General features: G+C 39.7%; 1 protein-coding gene across 1 annotated transcript; it reads left to right on the top strand.

Moving 5' to 3' along the window:
- Positions 1-2,774: 2,774 nt before the first annotated feature.
- LOC122201206 (olfactory receptor 51G1) lies at positions 2,775-3,734 on the top strand. The gene has a single exon (XM_042907132.1). The coding sequence runs from the start codon at positions 2,775-2,777 to the stop codon at positions 3,732-3,734; it is 960 nt and encodes a 319-aa protein (XP_042763066.1).
- The last annotated feature ends 7,824 nt before the right edge of the window (positions 3,735-11,558 follow it).

The following is an 11,558-nucleotide window of genomic DNA, read 5'->3' as shown; positions in this document are numbered from 1 at the left end:
AAGAAAATGTAGTCATTGCACTAAAAATTCTGTTTAATCCCATCTCATCTGTTTTTTCCAACCGTTCACTTAGGCATTCATTCAGCAAACTTTATTAAGTTCCAAATCTGTACCAGGATTCGAAGTCTGTAGTCAGTCTTACAGCAATTCCATTTCTCTAGTGCTAGTTATGGCTTTCATAATTTTTTCCCTGCCATACCTGGCACACTTGCCTCTTACCTGTAACCAAAATATAATATGCAAGTAATATATCTGGAAGGAAAGATAATAGCAGGGTGGTTTATGACAGATGCAACTTCTCACTAAGCAGCAGAATGATCCTTCCCTGCCTGGAGATACGGGAGTGAAATAAATCACCTCTAAACGTTTCTTCTCTTTCACAAACTCTGAAATGGCTGGACGAAAATGGATGGAAACCAGCTTCACTGTGAGTCTGCTGGCTAAAAAGCTGCACATATATTTAAACTCTTGTTTGAGTCTCCCCTTAAATGATGGAAAATTTTCCCTTTTTTATCATTCCTTTTTAAAAACTATATTGCCATTTTCTTTTTCAATTTTTGAAAAATATTTATTTTTGAGAGAGAGACAGAGCGTGAGCAGGGGAGAGGCAGAAAAAGAGGGAGACATAGAAACCGAAGCAGGCTCCAGGCTCTGAGCTGTCAGCACAGAGCCTGACACAGGGCTCGAACACACGAACCGTGAAATCATCACCTGAGCTAAAGTCTGGCACATAACCGACTGAGCCACCCAGGCACCCTGCCATTTTCTGCCTTGATATCAGAGTGAGAGTGCCTTGTCCTCATGTGTCACCCACAGCATGCTCTGCAAATGCTGTGATAGTCCCTTTTCCTTCACAGCTGGTTACTTTCCATCTCCACTTCTTTCCTCCATTCTCATTACTTCCCCACTTTTCCTTCAGAATCAAAAAATAAGAGGGGTTTTATTATCACATTAATTATTGCATCATGATCTTACTATTACTTGCTTTGATTTGAAGCATGAATAGTGAAAGCTGGGTAAGAACTTTTCTTCTTTCTTTATTTTCACCCCTCCAATGTCCCTCCATCTTAAAAGCCTTTTGAAAGAGGACCAATAAAAGCCTTTTGAAAGAGGACCCTGGGGGCGCCTGGGTGGCTCAGTCGGTTGAGCGTCCGACTTCAGCTCAGGTCACGATCTCGCGGTCCGTGGGTTCGAGCCCCGCGTCGGGCTCTGGGCTGATGGCTCAGAGCCTGGAGCCTGCTTCCGATTCTGTGTCTCCCTCTCTCTCTGCCCCTCCCCCGTTCATGCTCTGTCTCTCTCTGTCTCAAAAATAAATAAACGTTAAAAAAAAAAAAATTTAAAACAGGACCCTGAACTCCCCATCTCCCCTCCTCAAAATATCCTGACATCTTCACTCATTCTGTAGATTTTGTCTTAGAGGAAAACTACAAATTATATACACTTTTTACTTATTCCTTTCCACCTACTGATAATTTCTCCAATCTATTGAAATATTTTCTAAAAAAAAAAAAAGAAAGAAAAAAAACAAAAGACAAATGACGATGACCTCGCTATCACAAGTGCAATGCCTTTTTAGAAACCCTCATCCTACTTTATCTCTTTTTTGTAGCCACAGTGGTGAGATGACTTTAGTATTATAATACACTACTATTTTCTACCTGTTTCCCTGAGTCTCCATTCTCTGTCTCTTTTAGCTGTTTTAAGCTTTTATATACATAGAATCCATTATTGTGCAGCTTGAAATAACTGTAACTGAATAAAAGTTCTGAAGAAAGATGTTAAATAGAGCCCAGTTCAGGTATTATAGAGACAGATCTATACCTGTGTGGCATATTGATCCAAACCCCAAAGGCATAGCTTACTCGGAAAGCCTGAAGATTTAGTTTCCTTATTGTAAGCTAAAGATTAGAGGTTTTCCTTGACCATTTTAGGTTTCTCTTCATCATTTCTGTTTCATATCTGATGCCTACCTCCTCTGCATCCTCATCTCTACACCTGGCCCCAGCTTAACTGCCCTGATGTTGGAAACTTACATCTCTTTTCATCCTCTCAGAACTAAGCCCTAATGTACCCTTTTCTAGAACTATTTGCTTTCTGAAGATCCTGCTTCTTCTCAAACATTTTTCAGTTCCAGATTTCAGATTCGCAAAGCACAATTTGCATCCTTGGTCACCAAAGACTTTTATGTAGATTCAGGAAAGGCATCACTCTGGTCACAAGTTACAAGTTCAAGGATTTCAACAAGCATTTGGGCAGTGCTTGTCTGCATTCCCTTGCAAGCTAGGCATTATGGAATAAAGCACAATCCCCAGCCAAATTCAAAATACATTTGAAGGCATATGATACGCACTTGATCCTAGTACACAATTATGCAAAATGGTATATAGTGCCAATTCCTCATAGATATGATACAGATTCTGAACACTTTAGTGATTAAATTAAAGATATTTTTCATGGAGTAACATATGAAAAGGTGCCATCTGAAGTGACCTCGTTAACCCACTGAGAGTCCAGCACTGACAGATATACCACCATACAGCTGAATCATATAGCATTCATAGACTATAGAAATCCCTGTAAACGTCCCCATCCTAGACCTTCCAGAAAAGCCTTATAGATAAAATCTCTCAATTCTTTCTTTTCTTTCTCATTTCATCTGCAGAACTTCCTGTCTCACTGGTCCTAGGATGCTCAGGTGAGTGAGAATTCAGTTCTGTCACTCTCCAGGAATCCCGTTCTAGATTGCAGGTTGGTGAATCCAAGACCGTAAAGCCATGACGATCTCTTACAATGGCAGCCTCCAAAAAGCCACTTTCTTCCTAACAGGCTTCCAAGGTCTGGAAGCTCTCCATGGCTGGATCTCTATTCCCTTCTGCTCCATCTACTTGACAGTTATTGTAGGAAACCTTACCATCCTCCACATCATCCATACCGATGTCACCCTCCATGAACCCATGTACTATTTCTTGGCCATGCTGGCCCTGACAGACTTGGGCCTTTGCCTATCTACACTGCCCACTGTGTTGGGCATCTTCTGGTTTGATGTCAGAGAGATTACCATCCCCGCCTGCTTCACTCAGCTCTTCTTCATCCATACCTTGTCACTGGTAGAGTCTTCAGTTCTATTGTCCATGTCCATTGACCGCTATGTGGCCATTTGCAATCCATTGCGTTACTCCATGGTCTTGACACCTGCACGTATCATCAAGATGGGGCTGAGCTCAATTCTTAGAAGTGCCCTGCTCATCCTGCCCCTGCCATTCCTCCTTAAACACTTCCAGTACTGCCGCTCCCATGTGCTGGCCCATGCTTATTGTCTGCACCTAGAGATCATGAAGTTGGCCTGCTCTAGCATCATTGTCAATCACATATATGGGCTCTTTGTTGTGGCCTGCACTGTTGGTGTGGATTCACTGCTCATCTTCCTCTCCTATGCCCTCATCCTCCGCACTGTGCTAAGCATTGCCTCCCGCCAGGAGCGACTTCAGGCCCTCAACACCTGCATCTCTCATATCTGTGCTGTGCTACTCTTCTACATCCCCATGATTGGCTTGTCTCTCGTGCACCGCTTTGGTGAACATCTGCCCCGTATTGTACACCTCCTCATGTCTTACGTGTATCTGCTGGTCCCACCTCTCATGAACCCCATTGTCTACAGTATGAAGACCAAGCAAATCCGTATCCGCATTGCTAAGAAGCTTGAGATTGTAAAATCCCTTAAGTGTTTTCGATAGGATTAGGTTAGGATGAAGAGAGGGAGCTTTGGGGCATGAAGCCTATTGATATTTTTGGTTTTCAGGGAATCTGTAGCAGATTACCTCCTTAAGCAGCTTCTAGAAACTTTCTGGTGATTCTAGCTGGTACCCCGGCTGACTCTCCAGAAAGCCAACAGTAACCCCCATAGGCATTCTTGGAAAATGTCATCAGTCTTCCAGCAAGTAGTTCTCCACCAATCAGCCTCATCCTAATTGTGGACCAGCTTTGGCCCAGAACAACTTAGTGAACTTTGTCATTCAGTGAGCTTCACTCACATGTTGGTGGACAACATCCAAGTGCCAGCCTTGGGAAAGATTCTTCTCTTGAAATCTTGTTTCCTTCTTAGAGACTCTCCCTCAGCCCTAGAGTATCCTCTATGGTTCTTTCTTTCTTACTCTTAGTTGATTCCCTGTTACTATAATCTCTTGTTAACAAATGTTTATATTAAACTTTTCTGTTAAATTATTCTGTGGTTTCTTTCTTCTGACTGGACCCTAACTAACACACCACTCAGAGTAAGTTCTTTGTTTTATCATACCTACCCCACATTTTGGTCTAGTACCTTAAAGGAACCAGTTAGCATCTAGAAACTGTGACTTGCCAAGTGAGTCCTATTTCTGTATGAAAGTCACACTCTCTGGGTTTCAGATTCATCACTTCCATCCCTCAGCCAGTTGAAGTTGAAGATTTTCTGCAAAGTCTTCCAGAGGCTTCACGCCGCCCTTGGACTAGCATCTATTGAAGAGTTCTTACAAAACTAAGTTTCAGAAGGCAGCAGGAGAGCAACTTAAAACTGAAGTTGATTTAAAAAAAAGTAATAACATCTCGTGTTGATACCTGGGTGTGTGTCCAAAATTCTGTGAAAGGACATAGGACAGTTGAGGATCTGGGAGCATTCTCTAATACGTATACATTTTAATTTCAAAGTAAATAAAACACCTGTATTTCCTCCCTACCTCCAATCTTACTTATTTCTTACAGAAATCTTACAGATAATCTTACTGATTATCTGGGAAATATGATAAAAAATAATAGTGATAATTGTGGCAATAACACCCAATAATTATTGAACATTTACTATATACTATAGAATGTTTAAAAGCACTTACATGCAATATCCAATTTGACTTTCCTTTGGAAATTAAGATTACAGAGTCAAATTTTTAAAATAAGATTTTTTTTTTAATTTTAAAAACTTACTATAGGAAGGTATTCTCCAGGTAGCAGCTAGCTGACTGTTATATGCTGATTATTTGATTATTGATACATCAAAATTATGAGCTTTTTTAATGCAGAACTATAACCTAGGATCCATCCCAAGAATTGTCTTCTGTTTATTTGTGAAGAATGGCCTCCCAAACACTTCAATAGTGTAGAAAAGACCGCAATAGGAGTGAAAAAGGTATGCCTACTTCAGGAATGTTAATTGAAAAGCATCCTTATAAGACACATTTTTAAATGGTCATGATGTTTATGTACTTACTACAATACTGAATATCAATCATTTTGTTGAAATTTTAATTTCTCAAACTATTTTCATTTAGTGCTATATTACCATTCAAGATAGCAAGTTCTCATATAATTCTTTTAGATAGGAAGTTCAATGAGGTAAGTTACTATAACCAACATCATGTGTAATAAACGGAAAGCCCCAAACTACATTAAGGTCTGTTGGATCTCAAAACATAAACTTTTGGCATTGTGCTGTTGAGACTTTTTTGAACTCTAGTTTTCCCACATATACTAACACTTTAGATTAATGCCTCAGTGGCGACAAAGGAAAAAAAAAAGTAGATCTAAAACAGCATGGGATATTCCTGGGAAATATACATTTTAGGTGTTAGGTGAATATGGATGGGCATCAAATTTACTCACACAACTAGGGTGTGCAGGGGGAAAGATGTTACTTATTTTATTTCTAATCATCTTTCTTATTCATAAATATCTACCAACTAATTATCACAGGAAAAATGCAATAAAAACTATTTTAAAACCATACTTAAATTAAAAGAAAAACACTAATTTTTGCATCAGTTTGTCTAAATCCAATCCAATAATATTCTTTTAAGGCCCTTTCAGTTTCTCCTATCTGGTGTCTCCTCAAGGCAGCATCTTTACCTACAAGTTATTCCCTTCATTCTGCCCCTACCTTGTTTCTTTTCCTATTCTTTTCTGTGATAGGAGATATGAGTTTTTATTTCTTTTGTCTCTCCCCATATCATGTCCTGTTTTTCCCCTCACAGAGCTGAATAGTTAAGATTTAAAGCATGTAGGATATCTTCCCTGTAATAAACTGTTCAAAGATTAATTCCCTCTCTCTCTCTCTCTCTCTCTCTCTCACTCTCTCTCTCTCTCTCCCTCCCTCCCTCCCTCTGTTTCTCTTCACAAAATCTGAGATTCAGACCTATTTTCTTCCAAAACATATCTAACACTATCTCTCTCTTCTCAGTGCTTGGATTCAGAGATGGTAAATAAATATTGCTTGTGTATTTTTGTGGGGGAGTGTGTGAGGAGGTATTATTTATGTTATAAAACATTTGTTAAATATGTGAAAAAGTGGGTGATAGGATGCATGGATAAACAGATGCTATTGGCTGAATTGTGCGCCCTCCCCCAATTTATACTGAAGTCCTAACCCCCAGTTCCTCAGAATGTGACTGTATTTGGAGGTAAAGGCCTTTAGGAGATAGTGAAGTTAAAACAAGGCATTTAAGGTTCGCCCTAACCCAATATGACTCATGTCCTTATAAGAAGAGCAAGAGACATCAAGGATACTCATGCACAGAGGAGAGGCCATATGAGGACACACAGAAGATGGCCATCTGCAAGCCAAGGAGAGAGGCCTCAGAAGAAACCGAACCTGTCAACACTTTGATCTTGGGCTCTGCTGGCCTCCAGAACTGTGAAAAAATAAATTTCTATTGTTAAAGCCACCCAGTCTGTGGCATTTTGTATTGGTGGCCCCAGAAAATTAATATAAAAGGTAACTGTGTTTTGAAATGGATTCCAGGTTAAAAGTGATACATTTTTTTATTATAGAGGGAATAAAATATTCTGGAATCAGAGCTGAAAACAATCATAAAGACAAGGATATATAAGAATTCTTAGACCTTTGTGGTTGTGACTAGTGTCAGTTTCTGATTCTGCACTACAGGGATGAGGCCCAGAAATATGTATTTTAATAAGCATTACAGGTGGTTCTGATCCTGATTATCGGGGGACTCTGATTTGAGAAATACTGCTACATAACACTCAGATGTGTCTACAATGTGTTTGACCAAAGATTAATGGAATGAAGCCACAAGAGGAAGCCCAGCACATTCCAAGGGGGCCCATCAGGCCAACGAATTGGAATAAACCTCTTATGGTTGGTGTGGGGATCTGGGACATTCCTTAATGTTTATACCTTTGTATTCTCAAAGTAGAGTCAATAAGCTGGATACTAATTATGTAGGTAATGAAAACACTGAAATGGCCCTCCTTTCCTCTTTCTAAAATATCTTTCCCATCAGCTTTTAAAGTTCAAAATGGATGATTAATTCTTCATATCTCTGTATTGACATATGAAACTCCTTGGTTTACCTATGCTTTTCAGGGGCTCATGTTGCCCAAAAGGTACAAAAATGAATTCCTTTCTGAAGGTAGCTCCTTAATGTCTAGAAACAAAGGGCTGAATTCTGTGTCTGTGTGGATCAGAGACAGGAAGAGGAGATGGAGTACAGACAAGAGTCCCTGAGTATAGACAGGAGTCAGCAGCATATAGGGTTACTTGGGGCACCAAGAATCAACATTATCACCATATTTCCAGGAATGTGGTGCTCCTTTCTTCCCCTTTTGATGGGAGAAGAATTGAATTAAAAATGCCCTTTTAATGTTATATATACCCACCATATACACTGTCACTTCTGATATGCATAACTATATGGTTATGATACATCATATATAAAACATTATCAACAACACCCACTCTGATTTCTTAAAGTTGTGGAGCTGTTCAAAATATTTCACAATATCTTCAAAAAGTAGCTACAGTGTGTAACATCTCCTGGGATTCCCATTTAGATATCTCACAAAACTATTCCCTTCTTTTCTTTCCCTTATCCTCAGAGTTATGAGATAATGAGGTCCAGAAAACCAGTCCTCCTAGGGAATTGATGAAAGATTCTTGAAATGGTCTCAATGGGGACCTCAGGAAGTTTCATAAAAATCAAGGAATTCAACATCCATCCTTCAGTCTCTCCATACCCTCCAGAGTCTCTGGTTTTAACTTTCCTTCTCCCCTGTCACAAGAACTGAAGTCTCTGCACCTAGCCTTGATAGGTAAGTCAGGTGTCTGGTGCTCAGTTGTGAAGCCAAGAAGAGGTCCTAGAAGGCTCAGTCTGAGCTCTGGAGAGGGAGAGGAGAGAAGGGACTTTGAAGCACAAGAAAGGCTGTAGAAGATGCCTGCAGAAGGTGGTGACCATTGCAGTCAGATCTCACTAACTTCATGGGGTCCCACGTCTGGTTTTAGCACTAGCTTAGTAGGGAGACAGCAGCTTTCTCACACCCATTCACTTCATTGACTTCTAGCCCAGAGAGTTGCCTCATATGTGGCAACATAAGAGTATTACTGAGACCCACAGAGACAGACAAGTTAGGCAAGCGAAACCGAGATGAAAGAATGAGATTAGCTGTAAGTTCAGTCTCTACTCCTTAGCCTCAGACACAAGGTTAGCAGAATCAGGAGTTAATTCCAAGAAGCAGAGACAGAGGGGTAGGAAGTCAAGTGATCCTCTAAAAGAAAAGCTTGTCTGTGACATGAAAGGGCATTTTCCTGAGCAACCACAGAGTCTGAGTGATAGAATTAGAAGCAGCCATTGAACTTGTGCAAGTACCTCTAGGAAGTGTTCTCCAAGAACAATTGTGAGCAAGCCATTTGTTAAGTTTACCACTCCCCTCTACACTTGAACTGGTCAAGAACAATGAAATCCTCACCAAATCTGAAAATGGATACTCTGAAGACCTTTAAATAAGAACCCCTTAGAATAGTTACCTTACTAAGATCTCTCTGGCCAACAGGCTAAAGGTGGTCTTTCCCAGGCAGATATCTCTTGGCTTCACTATTCTGGATTTTCTTTTATATCCAAGTCTTTTCCTTCAACTTATTCTCATAACTCTCTCTCTCTCTCTCTCTCTCTCTCTCTCTCTCTCTCTCTCTCTCTGATTCTTACTCTGCCCTACTCGCTTTAAAATGTGAGGCACAAACTCTGAAGAGAGTCTATCTTGAGGTAAAAGAAGGTGGGGAAAAAGGACTTTTGATATTTCCCTCTATTTTTGTCATTCAATCTTCACGCATTTAAGGCTGTCTCAGCTTAAAAAAAACTACCCAGCTATATTAAGCTAAATGCTTCCAAACTTTCAGAATGCTCCTTGGAGCTCCAGAGATTTCAGTTTGAATTCCAGCTGTCACTGATTGATAGTATGATTTTATGCACATCATCAAATTCTGTAAGCTTCTCTCCTCATTTGCAAATCGAGGTAATAATATTAACTTTCAGGGCTTTTCTAAGATCTAAATGCTATTTCTTTTGCAGTGTTCCTAGTACAGTGCCTGGAAAATAATAGATGTTCATCATGTATTATAAATTAACTTTTATATTATTAAGTAATATATATTCTTTCTTCACTACCCTACTTCGTTTTCATGTCAAAACATTTTCTGCCTTAAGTTTTATGCATTATATCGTTAATCACCAGGTAGCTTGCCTGTCCCCGACAGGTAAGTTTATCACAGCTCTTCTGAATTCATTTTGATGAATGATGTGGTGACCACTGATCATGGCTGAAGTAGAAGCTGAGGAACAGCACACAAGAGCCAATCTGACCTTCAGGTGGACAGTGAGTTAATGACACTGGCTATTAATTTCACTGGTGTTTGGAGTGAGAGAGGGTGTGTATTTCTCCAGTCACTTTATTAATTTAGCTAAAGAATCAGTACTTTTCTGAAGGTCTATTAAGCCCTTGATATTATGCTAGCTGCTTCTAGCTGACAATGAATAGTCCTGTATGTGGGGAGAAAGTATAATGTTTGTTGAGAGCCTGGAATCTAGAGAATAACTGGATATTAGTTCAAATCTCATTTTGGCCATTTACTGTATCTTTGATCTTAGATATATTAACTGTCTATAATCCTCTATTTCTTCATCTATAATATGGTACTATTAATAGAACTTTTTTCACAGGATTAAAAAAAATTTTAGTGTTTATTTATTTTTGAAAGAGAGAGAAAGAAAGCACGAGTCAGGGAGGGGCAGAAGAGAGGGAGACACAGAATCCAAAGCAGGCAGTCAGTACAGAGCCTGACACAGGGTTCGAACTCACAAACTCTGAGATCATGACCTGAGCCAAAGTTGGACACTTAACTGACTGAGCCACCCAGGTGCCCCAATTCATAGGATTTTCTTTAAGTGATAAAATATGCACTGAGTTACTAACAGCTAACTAAATAAATTTAGCTCTTAACCATGCATAAAACAATTTCTGAGCGCCTACTGTCTACCATAGCCATTATAAGCACTGTCTTTACAGAAGTAAGCAAAGCCAAGCCCCTACCATTTTTGAGCTCACATTCTAGTGGAATTATTAACTGGGAGTGGGCAGATCACTGCTTTGAAAGTCAGGACTCTTAAATTGGCATAAGACTTCTGCCCAGTGACTGTCCTCTCATGAACCTTCATTTTTTAATCTAAGGAAGAATAAGTCCTACTGGCATATTGCATTCTATTCTGTGGACTCTCACGGACTCTGCCTTGAAATTGGGGATGTGGCCATGGTTGATGGTGCTTCAGCCTTTTCTCTCACCTAGGTTGATAGAAGTTGAATTCTAGATCTCAGGGAATGCAGGTTACTGACTCACAGGAGAATCAGAGCTTTGATATGGCACTTTAGCAGTCAAGAATAACTTTACAGACAGCCATTCATTCACTCCCCAGTCCTTACTGGAATTCTGTGAGCTGAGTAGCACATGTGAGCTATCTGGATCAAACTAGGCTTCCACGACTGGAAGACCAGAGGAGAAGGTGAGTGAAGGATTAATCTGTGTCTAAGGTTAGCAATTATATGTGGCTGATGAAGATAAGCAAGAGGAAAGAAAGAAAGAAAGAAAGAAAGAAAGAAAGAAAGAAAGAAAGAGAAAAAGAAAAGAGAAAGAAAGGCAAAAATGAAAGAAAGAATGAACAAAATAACAAAAGAAAGAAAGAAAGAAGGAAGGAGGAAGGAAGGAAGGAAAGAAGAAGAAAGAGATTGGAAAAAAGGAAGAGAGAAAGAGAGAGAAGGAGGAGGGAAGGGAGGTAGGGAGGAGAGAGGGAGAAAGGAAGGAAGAATGGACAGTGACAAAGGAATAGCAAAGGAAGTAAGGTAAGAGAAAGGAAAGAAAGAGAAGTTGAAAGAAAGCTTAGAACATTAGTGAGAGTTCTGGCAGAAAAGAGGCAGGTGAGGAGTGTTTAATTAAAGATCTCCTCAAAAGAGGTAGGCAAAGTTAGTATAACCAACAGGAATAGTGTAGATCCTCAGACCTCTCAGCCTGAAGGAGAAAGGAGAAAAGAATTCAAAGAAAAACATTTTTCTAAAACAATGTGGAAAGAAGGCCAGAGACCAGAAGGAAGTGACCTCTGGAGGAGATGTACACTTCTAGGTCTACTTGATTCTCATGTTTTTTTGTTTTGTTTTGTTTTGTTTTGTTTGTTAGTTTTTGTTGTTGTTGTTTTGGTTTGGTTTGGTTTGGTTTCTAATTTCTTCCCAGGTTCGACCTCTAGCTTTTTTTC

Source organism: Panthera leo, chromosome D1 (assembly GCF_018350215.1).
Source record: "Panthera leo isolate Ple1 chromosome D1, P.leo_Ple1_pat1.1, whole genome shotgun sequence".
In the NCBI taxonomy this organism is placed as follows: domain Eukaryota; kingdom Metazoa; phylum Chordata; class Mammalia; order Carnivora; family Felidae; genus Panthera; species Panthera leo.
Note: the sequence above shows the minus strand (reverse complement) of the source record. Positions and strands in the feature narration are given on the sequence as shown.

What these genes read in the sequence shown, in the direction of transcription:
- LOC122201206 (XM_042907132.1), top strand. Translation starts at nt 2,775, where the DNA reads ATGACGATCTCTTACAATGGCAGCCTCCAAAAAGCCACTTTCTTCCTA.